This window comes from Erinaceus europaeus, chromosome 12, assembly GCF_950295315.1.
Source record: "Erinaceus europaeus chromosome 12, mEriEur2.1, whole genome shotgun sequence".
Taxonomy (NCBI): domain Eukaryota; kingdom Metazoa; phylum Chordata; class Mammalia; order Eulipotyphla; family Erinaceidae; genus Erinaceus; species Erinaceus europaeus.
The window spans coordinates 27,009,158-27,030,469 of record NC_080173.1 but is presented as its reverse complement, the minus strand read 5'-3'; the positions used below and the strand labels follow the sequence as shown (position 1 = coordinate 27,030,469).

The window sequence follows — 21,312 nt, the reverse complement described above, 5'->3', positions numbered from 1 at the left end:
CTGGTCCCTGTGCTTTGCTCCACATGCGCTTAACCCACTGCGCCAATGCCCGACCCCTGAAGGATTGATTCTTAAAAAATGCCTTGAGGCGTCTTTCTCTACATGTATGGTTTCAGAAGTTGGGAATAGGGGTAACTCAGCAAACCTACTGTTTTATTTTGTGAGAAAGGGTTCTCTGAAGCCACTTGGAAACCAGGGAACACACACTAGAGGAGTGAAATATTTGGAAAGTCTCTGAAGCTAGAGGAACGTGAATATAGGAACAACAGAAGTTGTGTGTCCTGCAAACAACTAACAAGTGTGTCCAAACAAAAGAGTGTGTCATAGCTTTTGGCATGTGGTTTTGGTGTTGCTTTCAAAGCACCTATTTTTTTCCAGGGTGTATGAGGTAGACCCCTTTCCTGTCTGGTTTTGTTTTCTCTTTACTTCTGGAGGGGCTCAAAGTGTCAGGGATGGGCACATTGGCTGCCATCATGCAAGTTTGGCCCATAGAGTAGAAGCACATGGTTTTCCCTGAGACTGCGGAAACACAGTAGGAGGCCATGGCAGAAAAGCACAACCAATACATCTTGACATGCTTTGTTTGTACTGATTTTTCTCCCTTTCTGTTTCTAGACCTAATCTCTTTTTTTTCTCAACCTATTAAATTCCTCTCCTTGATAAAGGCAAAATCATATAGCCTTTCTAAATACAAAACTGGGGTTTCCTCAAGAATTTTTTTCCAACCAGAGTTATTGCTGGGGCTCAGTGCCAACACTGTGAATCCACTGCTCCCAGTGGCCATTCCCCTCCTCACAGCACTCCTATTCTTTTTATTTTATTTGATATGACAGAGAGAAATTGGGAGGCTGGGTAGAGAGGGAGAAAGACACATAGAGACCTGTCTCATCACTTGTGTAGTACCCCCTGCAGGTGGGAATGGGGCTTGAACCTAGGTCTTTGCCCAACCCCCTCCAGGTTTTATGACATAACTGAATTACAAGGATGCCTAAATTTTTGGACAAAATGTTGCCAATTTTTCCAGTAAAATATTTTTGGTCAGTTTTCCACATAACAATACATTCTCAACATAACATTGAGAAATGTTATGCATGTACAAACTATTGCATTTACTGTCAAATGTAAAACATTAATCCCCCAATAAAAATTTTTAAAAAAGATATAAAAAAATAAAAATAAAGAGGGACCAGGTAGTGGTGCACCTGATTAAGCACACATATTACAGTGGGCAAGGACCCAGATTCAAGCCAAAAACAAAACAAAATATATATATTTGATCAGTTAACCAAATATCTAGAAATGTATCACTATCAGTATAGATATATATTTGATGTTAATATTAATAAGTATATGCTTGGGGTCCTGCTCCAAGTTGTACCTCTCTGCTTATCAGTATGCAAGCCACCACCGCCACGCTGTGCCCCCGGTCTCCACTCACCCCCATCGTGGACCCCAAACAGCTGCAGCTCTTACTCCTGAAAAAGCTCTGCCTGGCAGACAAGGAGAACACGCCCCTGAGCCTCAGTGCGACCCGCGTGCTGGCCTGCAAGATGGTGAGGAGGATCCTGCAGTAGGAGCCCGAGCCAAAAACCGAGGTCCCTGTCCCTAGCCTCAAAAAGGAGCCACTCCTGAGAGAAAACCCCCGTCACTTTGTCATCTTTCCCATCGAATACCATGATATTTGGCAGATGTATAAGAAAGCCGAGGCTTCACTTTGGACAGCTGAGGAGGTGGACCTTTCCAAGGACATCCAGCACTGGGAGGCCCTGAAACCTGAGGAGAGATATTTTATATCCCATGTGCTGGCTTTCTTCGCGGCCAGTGATGGCATAGTGAATGAAAACTTTGTGGAGCGGTTTAGCCAAGAAGTTCAGATTACAGAAGCCAGCTGTTTCTATGGCTTCCAGATTGCCATGGAAAACATACACTCTGAAATGTACAGTCTCCTCATCGATACTTAAAGATTCCAAAGAGAGGGAATTCCTCTTCAACGCTATTGAGACAATGCCTTGTGTAAAGAAGAAGGCAGATTGGGCCTTGCGCTGGATTGGGGACAAAGAAGCCACCTATGGAGAACATGTAGGAGCCTTTAGAGCAGTGGAAGGAATCTTCTATTCTGGTTCTTTTGCATCCATATTCTGGCTTAAGAAACGAGGATTGATGCCTGGTCTTACATTTTCGAATAAGCTAATTAGCAGAGATGAGGGACTCCATTGTGATTTTGCGTGTTTAATGTTCAAACATCTGGTACATAAACCTTTGGAGCAGAGAGTCAGAGAAATAATTGTCAATGCAGTCAGGATAGAACAGGAGTTCCTCACAGAGGCCTTGCCAGTGAATCTCATCGGGATGAACTGCACTTTAATGAAGCAGTACATTGAATTTGTGGCGGACAGACTTATACTGGAGCTGGGCTTCAGCAAGGTTTTCAGAGTAGAGAATCCATTTGACTTTATGGAGAACATTTCATTGGAAGGCAAAACTAACTTCTTTGAGAAGAGAGTAGGGGAGTATCAGAGGATGGGCATGATGTCAAGTTCAACGGACAACTCTTTTACCTTGGATGCTGACTTCTAAACGAACTGAAGGTGTGCTGATATTTTTTTCCTTTCTCATCACAAAATTTTTTTAAAAAGACAACAAAAACAGCTACTTGAAGTTCATCAATCAGTCAGCTACACCATGAATTATCCATAGTGACATCTGTGAAGCTGTGTAGCTACCTCAGTCAAAGCCTGTTGAATAGTGCCAGTGATGACATCTAGAACAAAGCCAGCCCCAACTTTTAGAATTCTTTAAATTCTTTTTGAGTACGGGGACTCAAGGGATAAGTGATCCCGCAAGAGTTGATTATCACAAGGCCACAGGCAGGTGTCACTCTCCACTGCTTGAAAGCAGACTTTCAGTCTTACCCATTTGTATATTCATAACACCGGCACTTTATACGTAAGGGAAAGCCTAGAATTGTAATTACCACTAATTCAGAATTTACTAGGTAACCAAAATAAGTTAAACTCATGTAAATTTTAAGTGTACTACATTTTTTTTTTCTTTAATGAATTGAGGTACGTTTGAATCAGTCCTGTGCACTTATAAAGTATCCTGTTGTGTAGCCTAGGTGAAGTATCCGGGATAGAGTTACAGGAGAAAGGAACTTGTAACTGAAGGCAGGAATAAAGTGTGATCTGGACTGACTGCAGTAACCTGGGCATGCGTGAAGGGGGGGTTACAATGTTTATTTTTCAAGTTGCATTGGAATCACTATGTAAGATCCTTGGGAGATTCTTGCACAAAGGAGATCTCTAGGAATAAGATAGTATTAAACTGGCTTTCAGTATAGGCCACCTAATATCTTAGTCCTTTAAGTGATAAAAACCAGAGCTAAAATGGGCTTTCCTAAAAGTTGAATTTATTATTGTTTTTTTATGTATTGAAATGCCAACTGTTTGTACTTACAACTTTTCTATTAGAAGGTGTGTGTTTAACATCTATGGACCCAACGAGGGACCATCTAAATACATTAAGCATCTACTGAAAGAATTTCAAAAATACATCAATAGTAATACAATAATAGTGGAGGACTTCAATACCCCACTTTCACACTTAGACAGATCAACAAAGCAGAGAACCAATAAAGATACAAGAGAATTGAATGAAGAGATCGACAGACTAGACCTCTTGGACATTTTCAGACTCCTCCACCCAAAAAAACTGGAATACACCTTCTTTTCAAATCCACATAACACATACTCAAGGATAGACCACATGTTAGGCCACAAAGATAGCATCAATAAATTCAAGAGCATTGAAATCATCCCAAGTATCTTCTCAGACCACAGTGGAGTAAAACTAACATTTAACAACAAACGGAAAATTATTAAAAGTCACAGAATTTGGAAACTAAAAAACATGCTCCTTAAGAACCACTGGGTCAGAGACTCACTCAAGCAGGAAATTCAAATGTTCCTGGAAACTAATGAAAATGAAGACACAACCTATCAAAATATTTGGGACACAGCTAAAGCAGTACTGAGAGGGAAACTTATAGCCATACAATCACATATTAAACACCAAGAAGAAGCTCAAATGAATGACCTTACTGCACACTTCAAGGACTTAGAGGAAGAGGAACAAAGGAACCCTAAAACAACCAGAAGGACAGAAATCACTAAAGTTCGAGCAGAAATAAACAACATCGAAAATAAAAGAACCATACAAAAGATCAATGAAGCCAAATGTTGGTTCTTTGAAAGATTAAACAAAATTGAGAAACCCCTAGCCAGACTCACCAAACAAAAAAGAGAGAAGACTCAAATTAATAGAATTGTAAACGATGCAGGAGATATCACAACTGACACTACAGAAATCCAGAGAATCCTGCGAAACTTCTATAAAGAACTATATGCCACCAAGCTAGAGAATCTGGAAGAAATGGAACAATTCCTAGAAACCTAAGCACTTCCAAAACTGAACCAAGAAGAACTACAAAATCTAAATGCACCAATCACAGACAAAGAAATTGAAACCATTATTAAGAATCTCCCCAACAACAAAAGTCCTGGACCAGATGGCTTCACAAACGAATTCTACAAAATTTTCAGGAAACAGTTAATACCCATACTTCTTAAGCTATTCCATAAGATTGAAGAAACAGGAATACTCCCTTCCACCTTTTATGAAGCCAACATCACCCTGATACCAAAAGCTGATAGGGACAGAACAAAAAAGGAAAACTACAGACCAATATCTCTGATGAACATAGATGCCAAAATATTAAACAAGATCTTGGCCAACTGGATACAGCAACACATCAAAAAGATTGTTCATCATGACCAAGTGGGATTCATCCCAGGAATGCAAGGCTGGTTCAACATCTGTAAGTCAATCAATGTCACTCACCACATCAATAAAAGCAAAGCCAAAAACCACATGATTATCTCAATAGATGCAGAGAAAGCCTTTGACAAAATCCAACACCCGTTCATGCTCAAAACTCTACAAAAAATGGGAATAGATGGGAAATTCCTCAAGATAGTGGAATCTATATATAGCAAACCTACAGCCAACAGCATACTCAATGGACAGAAGCTGAAAGCATTCCCCCTCAGATCGGGGACTAGACAGGGTTGTCCACTGTCACCATTACTCTTCAACATAGTATTGGAAGTTCTTGCCATAGCAATCAGGCAAGAGAAAGAAATCAAAGGAATACAGATTGGAAGGGAAGAAGTCAAGCTCTCATTATTTGCAGATGATATGATAGTATACATAGAAAGACCTAAAGAATCCAGTAGAAAATTACTGGAAGTTATTAGGCAATATAGCAAGGTATCAGGCTACAAAATCAGTGGCAAAAATCAGTACAAAAATCAGTGGCATTTCTTTATCCAAACACTAAATCTGAAGAAGAAGACATCCAGAAAGCACTCCCATTTACTGTTTCAGCAAAATCAATCAAATACCTAGGAATAAAGTTGACCAAAGAAATGAAAGACTTGTATACTGAAAACTATGAGTTGCTACTCAAGGAAATAGAAACTGATACCAAGAAATGGAAAGATATCCGATGCTCATGGATTGGAAGAATAAATATCATCAAAATGAATATTCTCCCCAGAGCCATATACAAATTTAATGCAATACCCATCAAAGTTCCACCAAGCTTCTTTAAGAGAATAGAACAAACACTACAATCATTTATCTGGAACCTGAAAACACCTAGAATTGCCAAAACCATCTTAAGGAAAAGAAACAGAAATGGAGGCATCACACTCCCAGACCTTAAACTATATTATAAAGCCATCATCATCAAAACAGCATGGTACTGGAACAAAAATAGGCACACACACCAGTGGAACAGAATTGAAAGCCCAGAAGTAAATCTCAACAGCTATGTGCATCTAATCTTTGATAAGGGGGCCCAAAGGATTAAATGGAAAAAGGAGGCTGTCTTCAATAAATGGTGCTGGGAAAAACTGGGTTGAAACATGCAGAAGAATGAAATTGAACCACTTTATCTCACCAGAAACAAAAAATCAACTCCAAATGTCAGACCAGAAACAATCAAATACTTAGAGGAAAACATTGGTAAAACACTTTCCCACATACACCTCAAGGACATCTTTGATGAATCAAACCCAATTGCAAGGAAGACTAAAGCAGAAACAAACCAATGGGACTACATCAAATTGAAAAGTTTCTGCACATCCAAAGAAACTATTAAACAAACAGAGAGACCCCTCACAGAATGGGAGAAGATCTTCACATGCCAGACATCAGACAATAAACTAATTACCAAAATATATAAAGAGCTCAGCAAACTTAGCACCAAAAAAGGAAATGACCCCATCCAAAAATGGGCAGAGGATATGAACAAAACATTCACCTCAGAGGAGATCCAAAAGGCTAACAAACATATGAAAAACTACTCTAGGTTACTGATTGTCAGAGAAATGCAAATTAAGACAACACTAAGATACCACCTCACTCCTGTAAGAATGACATACATCAGAAAGGACAGCAGCAACAAATGCTGGAGAGGATGTGGGGACAGAGGAACCCTTTTACATTGCTGGTGGGAATGTAAATTGGTACAGCCTCTGTAGAGAGCAGTCTGGAAAACTCTCAGAAGGCTAGACATGGACCTTCCATATGATCCAGTAATTCCTCTCCTGGGGTTCTACCCCAAGGACTCCATAACACCCAACCAAAAAGAGGTGTGTACTCCTATGTTCATAGCAGCACAATTCATAATAGCTAAAACCTGGAAGCAACCCAGGTGCCCAACAACAGATGAGTGGCTGAGAAAGCTGTGGTATATATACACAATGGAATACTATGCAGCTATCAAGAACAATGAACCCACCTTCTCTGACCCATCTTGGACAGAGCTAGAAGGAATTATGTTAAGTGAACTAAGTCAGAAAGATAAAGATGAGTATGGGATGATCCCACTCATCAACAAAAGTTGACTAAGAAGATCTGAAAGGGAAACTAAAAGCAGGACCTGATCAAATTATAAGTAGGGTACCAAAGTAAAAACCCAGTGGTGAGGGGTAGACATGAAGCTTCCTGGGCCAGTGGGGGGTGGGAGTGGGTGGGAGGGATGGGTCACAGTTTTGGTGGTGGGAATGGTGTTTATGTACACTCTTAGCAAAATGTAGACATATAAATCAGTAGTTAATTAATATGAGAGGGGGAAAATCAATTGTATGTCTCAAAGTTTCTCAAAACACAAAGTGAATCTTTTTAATATATAGGCTGTGTATTTGATATGCGGACTCTCTCAAAAGCATAGACCAAGTAGATTAGAAGCATCCAATAGCACAGCTATATACAAGACACTGGATACTGTACAGCAAACCATAACAAAAGGACTTTTCAAAGTTAACCCAATTAACAAATAATGTGATGATAACATTAACTATCGATTGTCTTTTTGAACCCTAAGACAGCAGGAACCTCACATCTCCACTATAGAGCCCCTACTTCCCCCAGTCCTGGAACCCTTGGATAGGGCCCACTTTCCCGTATGCCTCTCCCAATCCATATCAAATAATATTGCATCTGCCGATCACAACCTAACCAACGCAACGATTGCCACCTCAACATGCTTCACCTCAGACTGTGTCCAGAGACTTCACGTGTGGAATGACAACCCTTCGGCTTCATTACTCGGGTGAGACCTTTCCTTTTATAGTACACTCTAATTTCATCTCAGGTAGTTCACTTTCTAACAAAGTCCCATAACCTAGATATACACCAGTTTCTGTGAGAGAGAGCTTATGTTCACACGTATCCATAAACTACTGCAAAATATATACCTGAAAGCAGAAGTACACTAGAGTTTGCAGTGAGTACCTCCCTAACACTTCCTCTGCACTATTCCAAGCTTGGGATCCATGATTGCTCAACAAATTGTTTGGCTTCGTATGTTAACTGTCTTTTCAATCACCAGGTTCCAGATGCCACCAGGATGCTGGCCAGGCTTCCCTGGATTGAAGACCCCACCAATGTGTCCTGGAGCTCAGCTTCCCCAGAGACACACCTTACTAGGGAAAGAGAGAGGCAGACTGGGAGTATGGACCGACCAGTCAACGCCCATGTTCAGCGGGGAAGCAATTACAGAAGCCAGACCTCTACCTTCTGCAACCCTCAACGACCCTGGGTCCATGCTCCGCTCCCAGAGGGCTAGAGAATGGGAAAGCTATCATGGGAGGGGGTGGGTTATGGAGATTGGGTGGTGGGAATTGTGTGGAGTTGTACCCCTCCTACCTTATGTTTTTGTTCATTAATCCTTTCTTAAATAAAAAATTAAAAAAAAAAGGTGTGTGTTTCCTACACAAAGGAAAATGCTGTTTACAGCTTTATAAGAAAATGCTTCTTGACTGTGTCCTTTTAGAGTATATCTGTTCATGCTTTGAAGTGTTTATAGTTGGTTGAATCTGTTTAGTGTGATTCTAATGTTTACCTAAATTTGAGCGTTACCTGGTGGATTATTAAACTAGAAAACAAGTATTCCATAAGCTGTTAATAGAAGTTCCATTCAAATACTGACTTTAGATGGAAGTATGAACTAATAGATTATACTTTAAGAACCTTTCAAAAAGTGTTAACCATATAGTTAGTCCTTACTATATGGTCCTTACACTTGTGTAAAAAAGATAAAAATTAATAAAAAATAATAAGTATATGCTTTATTTTACATATATATTTTACCATATATATTTACTTGCAATACATAAAATTTATAGTATAATGTATTACTGCATTATACTATTGCATATGTCATAAACAGGTACAGATATATATTTGTCAAAGAAGGGCCAAAGTTTTAAAAATTATGTCTAGGGAGTCGGGCTGTAGTGCAGCGGGCTAAGCGCAGGTGGCGCAAAGCACAAGGACAGGCATAAGGATCCCGGTTCGAACCCCGGCTCCCCACCTGCAGGGGAGTCGCTTCACAGGCGGTGAAGCAGGTCTGCAGGTGTCTATCTTTCTCTCCTCCTCTCTGTCTTTGCCTCCCTCTCTCCATTTCTCTCTGTCCTATCCAACTACGACAACAACAATAATAACTACAACAATAAAAAAAACAAGGGCAACAAAAGGGAATAAATAAATAAAATAAATATAAAAAAATTATGTCTAAATATCTTTCTAATTGTAGTATCTTTGCTCTGGTATTAACTACATTTTGAAATATCCATATTTACGGCAAGGTTCCTTCTTAATGGCACTGGAAGCACATCTGTAGTATAATTAGTCTTGTAAACAATTTTATATCATCAAGTCCTACATTGATTTTATCTCATAATGTAGATGATAGAATTATTTGCTATCAAAATGGACTTTGTTCACCGTTTTCTTGTTTGCCAGACTAGGGATAATAATATTTTTTTCAAAGTATAGCTCTTTTGCAGTAATCTTTTTGGGATGTCTGTTCATTTTGTGAGGGTTAATCATCAAATGTTTAAATTCATTTAGCTGTCAATGGGAAACCACAGCCAAGACATTGGAAGTAATGGGATGATAAGTCAGGATATCTTTGCTCCCTTCCCTCAGACAATGACTGTTTCTACAAGTTACTCCTATATCATCATCTCTAACCTGAGAACCAGCCTTTGAACGTTGGAAAGGCGGTCTTTAATCCCTGAAAAGTTAACTCTCTCTCCTGAGCGAGTTTGGCCTGAGATGTGAACAAGGGTGATGTTCTGGAGAGCAAGCAAGTTGGAGGCAGGTAAGAGAACCCCCATCTGGGGGGCAGAATAGCAGGAGGAACAGGCCTGGGCCTCCTTCTGCTCCTGCCGTTTGGCGATATCTAAGTGGGAGCAGCGCTCTGGGCACCCGGAGCTCGTTAACAGCCCTTCCACCATATGGATGCTGGGCGTGCTTCCCATTTGCAATATGCTGTCCATTCGCCAGCGCAAATAGCCACAGCTCATTACTGGCCTACGCAAAGACGTCTTACTGCATGTGTTTGCTCCCAGGGGAGACCAATTTTCCAGGGTGGATGGAGAGATGAGGTCACTGCAATTCTCTTCCATCTTCACTCCTACCCCGCCATGCATCTGACCGGCCAATGACTCCTTTGTATGTGCCGGTCCTGCTGAATTATTAGGGTCCCTTTGGGTGTACATGAGCCCAGAGCCTTTCAGACACCTCATCTGGACATTCCAGGCTGCCAATCAAGCACTCTGTCATCCTAGCCTAGGTCCATGTGTGCAGTTCTTTGATGTGGTCATGCTGATGTGGGAGTACAAACCACTTCCTGCTGCCAGCTGCCTGCCAGCCAGTCCAGTTTTCTCTTAGCTACCTGAGCACTCAGGCTATTCTCCTGAGGATTGTTTTTCTAGGACCTGACTGGTCATCTAAGACTCAGCCCATGTATCTCTCTGTTACTCTGTGTCCTGCCTGGGAAGGCATTCCTGCCTCTCAGACTAGACTAGCCCTGTTGCTCCATGACCCTAGAGCACCTGGCATCTGCTTTACGATTTTTGGCTTTATAAATGTCTATACTCCTTAAGTTCTGTAAGGTCTGGGATGTCTGTCATTACACCTGCTTGTTTTGTGCATTGCGCAGATGACATTATAGATGGTCACATCATATTCAGTGAGTACAAGTTTGATGACAAGTGTAGCATTTGGAAAGGAGATGGGAAAGCATCCATTCTTTTATGCATTTTGAAGGAATATGAGCTTTTGTGTATACTTTGTGGAAAAATTCACATTCCATTCAGCAACAATTATTTTGAAATTGTCCTACATGTATGCATAATTATATGTAAATAAATAGAATCATGTTTTTTTTGTTTAAATAATTTTTGTACAGTTAAAAATTAGAAACAATGCAAACTAATTATGATATATATATAAAGTACATTTGTATGTATTTATGAAGAAGGCAGAGAAATCAGTATGGACTGATGTGGACAATTAAAAATATACTGAGTTTTCAAGCAAGGCACAGGGCATCATACACACTGGCCAGTCCATGTTTTGTGCTTGCTTATTTTTTTTTTAAAGGAATATATACACATACAATTGTATATGCAGTATTTTGGGAAAAGCATACAGTTAAGTGCAAACTAAATTTTTTTCCCTCTGGAAAGGAATACCAAGCAGGAGAGATATAGTTTTCACTGTTTCCATTTTAATTTTCCTTTTTTTAAACAGTGTGAATAAGTTGCTTCTTAATTAAAAAGTGACAGATTAAACATTGTTGAAAGAAAGAATATATATACTACTGTGATTTTGAATGTGGTATATTCTGTTAAGCTTGGGAAGAAATAGAGCATAAAAACACTTTTTCCAGAGGTTCAAGGAATCATAAGGGTACTACTTCATGGAGCAAGCTGCCTGTGGGGGGTACTGCCAGCAGAGGGCACATAAGTCAGCACAAGGGCCAGTCCCAGTTCCAGTTGGTGCAAAGTTTCTTTGGTAGGAAGCTACAGTCTGCAGAAATACGCAAAGGTGCTCAAGGTGAGAATGAGTCATAAGAAATAGATGTCTTTGTGGTGTGTTGAGGTAAGCTTGTGGTTTTCACCACAACAGCAGAGTTGAGAGTTTTATGTTTGCATAGGGATAATGTGATGAAAATAGCCCCAACGAGTTGATACCATTACTTCCATCCCTCGGGATTGTGTGCTCATCTATACGTTGGCAGAGGCGGGGGGGGGGTAATAATTCACAAGGGTTATAGTAAGGAAGCTCTGAGGGGCTTTTGGTGCTGGTTGGTATGCTTCTAAGACCCCTTCTGTTTCATTGGTTTAATCCCCCCTGCTTAACACTGTAGTCTATTTACATAAACCACTGTTAACTAAGCACTGCCCTTACCTGCAGGGCATTGGTTTAATCCCTACTGGCTCATGATGTCTTTTTGCTCCACCCCCTCTCATAGTACACCCTGATTTGCACTAGTCACTTTTCGCTCTGCCCTCTCTACGTCACATCCTGTTTCCACCCTACTTGGTGAATATATATATATATAATATATATATTATATACATATATATGTATATAATATATACATATATATATGTCCATATATATACATATATATATATATGTATATATATATGGACAAGATTGTGATTGTAGATTGTTTTAGATAGCTTGGCTTAGATTGTGCTGCTTTCCACATGAATAAAGAGATACTGCTTCCCAGCTCAGCCATGAATCCCTGGTGTCTGTCTCCCACCCACGAAGCTAGCACGACATAATGGCACCCTGAAACAGGGACAGGAATCTTGGATCCACACACATGCAGCAGACCAAAGAAGACCAGATAAGTAAAGCCGCCATGGCCTGCCTTTCTACTTATGAAGAAGTTTCCCAAAGCCTCTATTGTTTCATCATGAGACAGTTTCTCTGTCTCTGGAACATTTTGCTCTGGAACATTTTGTCTCTGGAACATTTTGTCTCTGGAACATTTTGCTCCTGACTGTGAACTTTGGTTCCTTATGACTGTGATCGTAGAGCTTGGAAGATGCACAGAGATTTCTCCTTGGACTTTCTGGATTCCCTCTCCCATGTTTCCCTAGGAGAAGGACTACATTTTGCTCTGGGCCACACTTTGGTTTCTTATGACTGTGATCGTAGAGCTTTGGAGATGCGTGAAAATTTCTCCTTGGACTATTTGGACTTCCTTTTGCAAGTTTCCCGTGGAGAAGGACCACTCTAACTTGAAGAGCATTCTTGAGTACCCTGGCAGTCCCCAAAAATGGAGACACGTGGTTAGTTCTACCCTCCTGATTTGATTCTTTCTCCAATGGAAAGACGCTTTTAAGAATAGGTGCCTGCAATCCTGCAGAAACAGTCAGAAGCATCCTAAATGGAATTTAGAGGAGCTTTTTGGACTAGGACGCCCTTCGGGGACTCATGATGCTACATGGTGAGATCTGGATAATCTGGTTCAAGGTGAAAGAAGCAAAAACTGCCTACCGCTTTTCTCTCAATTCCCCTTTGTTGTTCTCTCTGAATATCTTAAGTTTTCTGTCTGCTTTCAGTTGTGTTTCATAAGAGAGTGATTTGAATGACTGAATTTTTGTATGACATTGACTTTTTAAAAAAAGTTGGATGCAGCCATGATTTCTAGAGACATCCAGAAACAATCCAAAAAACTTTTTTTTCCTCTTTTGATTTTTTTTACATCTTGGTATAAATCTGAAACGTTTAATCCTGAAAACTGTATGAGTTATGGGTGGGGCAGATAGTGCAATGATTATGTTATTCTCATGGATGAGGCTTCTAAGTGTGATTCTTCTGTTTACCTTTCCACATTTTATTGAGTTTAAACTGTTTAAACAACCTTAAAATCATACTAGAAAGGACTTCCAATTATAATGGAGTTATCAATTATAGTAAACTTTTAATCTGCTACAAGTTTTGTTTGACAAGTAAGTGAATTTCAGCTGTCAAGTCTTCACATGAAAAAGCATCTGCTCAAATGGAACCCCTGGAAATCCATTTGGACCCCTGTTCTCTGACATCACCCACAAGATGGCACGATTACAGCAGCCCCCCCCCCCAAACCAATGATGTGACCTGGCACAACCTGAAGAAACATATTCACAGACTCCAAAGCTCACTCTTGACAGAAAAGTGTAATTCTGGTGGCTGACCTTCCCCACGAGACAGACGTGCAGCGTTTCATCCCCTGGCATTTCTTCTGTGGTCATCTGCTTTGGACTGACACTTCTATTGGACTTACTGGTACACCTCTTGGACACTTTATGCAACTTTACAGCAGCTTCCCTTTACTCTGCTGGGTTTCTCAAAGACTGACTGCAGCCAGCTGCCTGGGGACTCTATAGGCCATGCCCCCTCACCTGCAGGCCCTGTCCCTAGAGTCAGAAAATCTCCTCTCCTTACTAGGTCCTGCCCCCAGAGGAAGGAAAACTCCCCCAGAGGCAAGAGATTCCCACAGAGGCAGAAAACACCCTTTGAGGCAATAGAGGCTCCCAGAGGCAAGAAATGCCCTTTCACCTGCTAGGCACTGCCCTTTGAGGTAGGAAATGCTCCCCTCAGGCCTCCCTTTGGCATCACACTGGTTCTTGCTGCTCTCCTATTTTGTTCCTCCATGTCTTGTGCCAGTTCTTTTGAAAATGCCTGTACGATATAGGTTTCTGTTTGCCCCACACTCCTGATACTATGGCCATTAGTTAAAAAGAAAGGGGGAATTGTTGGTATGCTTCTAAGACCCCGTCTGTTTCATTGGTTTAATCCCCCCTGGTTAACACTGTAGTCTATTTACATAAACCACTGTTAACTAAGCACTCCCCTGCCTGCAGGGCATTAGTTTAGTCTCCACTGGTTCATGATGTCTTTTTGCTCCGCCCCCTCTTGTAGTACACCCTGATTTGCACCAGTCACTTTTCGCTCCACCCTCTCTATATCACATCCTGTTTCCACTCTACTTGGCGAGTATATATATATAAGGACAGGATTAGATAGTTTATATATATATATGTATATATATATATATATAAGGACAGGATAGATAGTTTTAGATAGGATAGCTTAGATTGTGCTGTGTTCCACATAAATAAAGAGATACTACGTACAGCTCAGCCATGAGTCTCTAGTCGTCTCTCTCTCCTGCCCGCAAAGCTAGACTGGTAGGTGCTGGCTTGGTCAATAGCATCCTATAGTTATGGGATTCATGGACCCCAACTAGCCAGGTGGCTCTGGGAAAAATTCCTGCTTGCAAGGAAATTATTTTATTTTCACCTATAAAATTAAATGGTTTGACTTGCCTAATGCTTTTTATACCTTTTCTGAGTAGAAACCACTTGAGAAGCTGTTAAATGCTTAGACTAGTAAGCACAGAAGACATATATATCCTACCCTACAACACACATAATTGCTTGATTTTTTTAAATGTATTTTTTGTATCTTTATTAGTTGATTTATTTGCTAGACAGAGAGAAATTGAGAAGGGGAGGGGAGACAGAGAGAAAGAGAGAGATACTTGAAGCACTGCTTCACCACCCATGAAGCTTCTATCCCTGCACTTGTGCACCTGGAAACCAGGGACTCTGCACTGTAATGTGTGCATTGTAATATGTGTGCTCAACCAGGTGTGCCACCACTCAGCCCTAATTTAAAGAAAAATATATATGGAGGGAGGGAGAGAAGGAGGGAGTGAGAGAGAGAGAGAAATTGAAAGAGATAACAGCACAGAAGCTTCTTTCAATATTGTGGAGTATAGGTTTGAAACTGGGCCATGCACATGGCAAAACAGCATATCATCCAGTGAGCTATTTAGCCAGCCCTACATACAGATTTGCAAAGCAGTTCATGTAGCTCATAAGACAATTTGTGAATTCATTGATCATCCCTAGACTTGTCTTTTTTTTTTTTTTTTGCCTCCAGGGTTATCGCTAGAGATCAGTGCCTGCACTATGAATCCACTGCTCCTGGAGGCCATTTTCCCTGTTTTGTTGCCATTGTTGTTATTATTACTATTGTTGTTGTTGTTACTGTTGGATAGGACAGAAAGAAATGGAGAGAGGAGGGGAAGACAGAGAGGGGGAGAGAAAGATACCTGCAGACCTGCTTCACTGCTTATGAAGTGACCCCCTTGAACTGAGATCTTTATGGTGGTCTTTGTGCTTTGTACCATGTGCGTGCTGAACCCAGTGTGCTACTGCCTGGCCCCTGACTTGTCTCTTTTAATATTAACATGTGAGTCTCATAGACTCATGATTCTTGGCATGAATCTTCATAGAAAAAGAGGAGTTAAAAGAAAAAAATGAAAAGGGCATACAGTATTTGTATGTGTGGTGTGGTAGTATAGTGTATGTCTGTCTTCCCTAGGATAGCAATGACTTCTTATCATTTCTTAAAGAGAAAGAGTAAACTTTGTTTTTTTCCTTCAAATACCCCTACTTGGGGGAGGATACTATTTTTGCTACTAGTACTGTGGAATTTTGTCTTTACTTCCATCAGTGGTCTAAGTTCTATAAACATGATCCTAGGTCAGTTCCACAGATGAAAGACAATAAGGAGATAAGGAAACAAATGAAAGGGATCAATAGGAAGAAAGCCTGGCTAATGTGCTGTTGCTGACATCTTGTTAGGAATATGTGCCTAAGAGTGCTCTCTCATTATTCTATAGATGATATATCAGATACCTAGAGAGGTTCAACTCTTTGCTAAGGTCACACACTTCCAGAAAATCTTACATATTCAACCAATACAAAGTGAAATTTATTGAAAGACTGAGTTCTGGGCTTTGGGTAGAGGTGAGTCAACAAATCTTAGGTTTCTAGAACCCATAAAGCTTTATGGTCTGATGGAGATGGCAACATATAAACTCTTTCTCTCATTGGTGCTAAATTCATTGGAGAGCTTCAGTAAGGGCCTGAGGCAATGAAGGAAGGAGGATGGACAGTGTTCCGGAAAAGGCTGCTTAAGGTGGAACTAGTCTTGATATATTATAAATGTTATGAGTTTTCTGATAACCCAATAGGAGAAGAAATGGCTTTTCAAAACATCAGGGACTGGGGAGAGTTTTCCAGGCAAAGAGAAAGTTTTCTTACCTTGAGGTGAGAAAGAATCTGGTTTATTTGAGTGGCTGAAATTTGGCCAAAGATGCTGGGACATGTGGATGAGAAACTTGGCAGCAAATGAGTTTGTAGAGGAGGATGGAAGCCATATCACAGGCATCTCTACAGGCTGAGGGTACAGAGTGCTTGATAGTCAGTGTGGGGTAATGGAAGTATTGTAAGCTGGAAAGTGATACGTTCAAACTACACTCTGAAAATATTGGCAATTTGCTGCAGAGTCAATAGCTGAGATGTGCTGAGAAAAGTCTTAGTGATATTCAAGGGATTGGCACCATCCCTAAGGATATTTAAAATTGAGGGATGTTTCTAACTGACAAAATACTTGGTGTTGGGCTCTGTTGATACTGAGTGGGTAGGACCCAGGGGTCCTAAACACCTTGTAATGTGTGAAATAATTCTTCCCAAAGAGGCATAGCCTTTATGCCATTTGACCTTTGAGTATTATTGCTGTTTATGGACAGAAGCAGAAAACTATATTTATTTTTTTAATGTTTTATTATCTTTATTTAATTGATAGAGATGGTCAGAAATTGAGAGGGAAGGGGGAGATAAGAAGAGAGACACCCACTGGGAGTCGGGCGGTAGCACAGCGGGTTAAGCGCACGTGGTGGAAAGCACCAGGACCGGCATAAGGATCCCAGTTCAAGCCCCCAGCTTCCCACCTGCGGGGGGGGGGGCGGGGGGTCACTTCACAGGCAGTGAAGCAGGTCTGCAGATGTCTATCTTTCTTTCTCTCCCCCTCTCTGTCTTCCTCTTCTCTCTCCATTTCTTTCTGTCCTATCCAATAATAACTACCACAAGAAAATAATAAGGGCAACAAAAGGGAATAAATAAATATTTAATAAATAAATACATTAATAAATAAAAAAGAAGAGAGACACCTGCAGCCCTGCTTCACCACCCGCAAACCTTTCCCCCCTGAAGTTGGGGTTGGGGGCTTGAATCTGGGTCCCTGCACATTGTAACATGTGTGCTCAACCAGTTGCGTTACCCCTCCCCCTCGGCCCCAAAAACTACATTTCTAATAAACTGAGACTAGTTCCTAAATCTCTCTCTCATTTTAACATATAAGCTCAAAATAATTTTGGTGCTTTTCCAGGGAAAGCAATTAAACTATGTCACCAAGATTTGTTCATTCCTTTAATCAGTCTCTTTATAGATACATAGTCTTGTGGGCTCCCAGCCTCCACAGTGGCTATAATCATGAAGCTTATCCATCTGAGGGCAAACAAAAACTCCCCAGGGCCTTCTAGTATGCTTTCAGGTGAATTTTTACACATTGGAATTATTCTACTCTAACTAACTTTCCTTTTATTTCTCTTTGGTGTGACATTGGGTTCATTATTGTTAGCTGATTAGGTTCATCAGGCTGAGCATTTCACAGCAAATCTTGACTCTCAAGTTTATTTGGTTCTGATGGTTTGTGGACTCCTGCTCTTTCTTCTGTAGTGCACAGTGGAAAGGAGAAACTGAAGCTTAGAGAGACTGAGAGATTATTGCAAGGTCACAAATCAAGGCAGAGTATATCTCAGAATTCAAACCTCAAAGCTGGACTTTGAGCACTTGGCTATGCTGCCTCCTGTCCACAGGAACACTCCGTGGCACACAGCCTTGTGATGGGGAGCACTTACCCGCCCGAGCTCCTTGTCCTCCAAGGCCAGAACGCCTGTGCTCTCTGTGAACAGCTTCACCTTCACAGCAGGCAGCGCGTGGGTTGTTGAGAAGTCACCCTGGGTGCCCCAGCTGCAGACAGAATCAGGGAGGTCAATGTGGAGGCTTCCATCTTGATAATTCTAAACCCAGCCAGCTTCTTCCCTGCTTAGGTTAATGCAGGGTTAAACTGAGGCAACCTTGGCTGTCACATTGCACACCCCCTCCTCCCAAAGCTGCCACAATGACAAAACGTGTTAATTAATGTGTTAGGCAAATGCAAGACAGATGCTTAGAAAGTTGCCAGGGGTCTTTACAGAGCACTACAAGGAATCATTTGACATTAGCATGAAATCAAGTTGACGGGAACTTTCCCCCATGCTACACATATTTGCCTTAACTCTAAAGGATTCTAGGCTTAGCACAAATGTTTCCTTTGTATGTTCTATATCTCTAGCACTTGGAAACTGCTGTTCTAGACTTTGAGACTGAGTTTTATTTGAGCTAAGACAATAATACCTGGCTTTGAAAATGGTCCTTGGAAGTCATGGGCAGTTGGAGAAGCCCCATTTCCACTAGTGTTCAAAGATGAGTTGAATGGAAGAACAGAGGGATCTTGGTCTTTTCGACATGGAGTGGAAGGTGGATGGGTATGACAGGACTCACTGGTCTGAGTCTCATCTTTCAGGAAAACCTAACTTGCTGAGCTGACATGAGTTGCTAGTGGGCCCTGGCTTATGGTCTCTTCACCACAGTTTTCTTACTGAACCATCTCAGCTCACTCTGTACCAGAAATCACTGATCTGAAGTGTCACCTGGATTGCATGGAGCCCCTGCCCTAAACCTTTCAATATTATCTGGTCTGCTGCATTTTGGGTTCAATCTGGATCCTTTGCTACCAACCCTCACTTATCTGCCTAGTTCCACAGCTCCCCTGATTATGCTACCTCAGGTTTGCTTGCATGTACAAGTGCTTCTGTTGTCAATGCTTCTCTGTAGCCTATTAATTCTCCTGGCCATCTTTTGGATCCACTTCCCCATGAAATATGTCCCTAATTTTCCAGAAGTGTTATGTTCTCTTGGGCATGTTGTTTATATTCCCACTTTAGTAATCAATGAACTTGTAATTATTGATTTATTTGTGTGATTTGTGGAATAGGTGGCTCCCCTAATATTCAGTTAGCTCCATGAGGTCAGCCTCTGTGTGAATTTTGTCTATATGGGAAGCCTAGTGGTTAATGAAGTGCTTAGCACACAGAATGCATTCAGTATGTATTTGCTGTGTTATTATTATTATTATTTGTGAATGATGGAAACCTGACTTCTAGTCTCATTGCTACATGGAAATAGATTCCATTAACTAAACTCAAAGAGAGAGTTCCGGGAAAGCAACAGGGCAATGGTGATAGGGGTCTAAATACATGAACAACATTGAGGAAGCATAACCATTATAACAGAGAAAGGGTAGAACATGGAAAAAGAAAACTAGAAGCAACATGTTCCAAACAAAAGAGCCAAATGTATAGATAGATACTTCTAAAAGACGTTTCTTGGCCATTAGCAACTCAGCAAGCTACCATGTTAAGAGAATCTTTGTCTTATATTACAAGACAACAGAGGGTTTTGAAACAGATGTCTTAGACCAAATTCTAATTAGTGACTTATGAACTGTAGGATGTGGAATGTATCAAGTAATGTTCTTGCAGTTCAGTTTCCTCAACAATGCATTTACCTCATCTTGTAAAGCAGTTATAAATATTAAACAGCAGTAGGCTGGAACTAGATGAGAACCCACCAAAATTTTACTATCTTCCTTTCTCCAAATAAGTTTATATAAGATGTATTTTAGTAACTGTCATGATCACTTTTATTTTCTGGTCAGTAAAGGAGTACCTACTAATTGCCTATGCTAGGCAAGTGAACATTGTTTTTTATAAACAAGTTAAATAATAAAATAGCTACAGACGAAAAAAAAACTGTGAAGAAAGCCAAGATCTTGCACATCTTATTTCAGTGAACTGCAACAAAGTTGGGTTAGAACCCAACTCTTTTAATTCACACTTTGTAACTTTGCTACTAATATTGTCACAACTACTGGCAAAAGCAATCATGAATTTGTTATTTATGATTAATTGTATCATTAATCTCATTGGGCATTTGCCATTTTTGACCTTGGAGAAGAAGATCCCCCCCGCCTTTTCTCTTAGTTAAGCATTTCTCTCATCTCTAGTTTGTACTGGTGCTGGGGATTAAACCTGAGAGTTCAAAGCCTCAGATGGGGTTTACAGTTAAAGGTATTTACATACTTTTCCAATTTTAGGAGCTTCTCTCTGCCTTTACCTAGCTTTCTAATCCTATCCTCAACTCTGACACCATCTTCCCAGACAATACTACTAGCCCATCTGCATGCTAGCTGTCAGGCTCAGGCAAAAAATAGTAAAGTCATAGACCCCTTGGAATATACCTAAAATAGACTTCCTACTTCCTTCCAACATGAAGACCCCAAGTCCCATTGGCTATATTCTTACCTTTAGGTTCCTTATAACTAATTTGTTCTGCTTTATATCTTAATGCTTTTCAACCATCATGTTGCAGATGCTACCATGACACCAACCTGACTTCCCTGAGCAGACAACCTCACCAATGTGTCCTGGAATCCAACCTCCCCAGAGTCCTACCTTGCTAACAGGCTAGGGGTATGGACTGACCTGTCAATGCCCAGGTTTAGTGGAGAAGCAATTACAGAAACTAGAACTTCCACCTTCTGCATCTCATAAAGATCTTTGTTCCATACTCCCAAAGGGATAAAGTATAGGGAAACTTCTAATGGAAGGCAGGGGATATGGAACTCTGGTGGTGGGAAATATACCTCTCTTATCCCACAATCTTGTTGATCATTATTAAATCATTAATAAAAAAAAAGAAAATTAAACCAGACTGTGCACAAAACAAAAACAAAATTAAAAACCAACCAACCAACCAACCAAACAAAACCCCATTATGTTGTTTCCCTAGTGAGAGATGAAGACTTTTAGCATCTTAATCTCATCATTCAGCCACAGATGAGAACCAAGAGTTCTAGAATGAGATGCTTGAA

General features: G+C 40.6%; 1 protein-coding gene and 1 pseudogene across 13 annotated transcripts in view; one reads left to right on the top strand and one right to left on the bottom strand.

The window, feature by feature from the left end:
* Positions 1 to 21,312, bottom strand: part of CADPS (calcium dependent secretion activator) — a 571,423-nt gene that overhangs the window by 239,146 nt on the left and 310,965 nt on the right. For all 13 annotated transcript variants that reach the window (XM_060202988.1, XM_060202982.1, XM_060202989.1 and 10 more), the window contains exon 7: positions 18,197 to 18,308. In XM_060202988.1, the coding sequence (XP_060058971.1) occupies positions 18,197 to 18,308 (112 nt within the window). The remainder of the gene's footprint in view (positions 1 to 18,196; positions 18,309 to 21,312) is intronic.
* Positions 1,117 to 8,475, top strand: LOC103118932 (ribonucleoside-diphosphate reductase subunit M2-like; annotated as a pseudogene).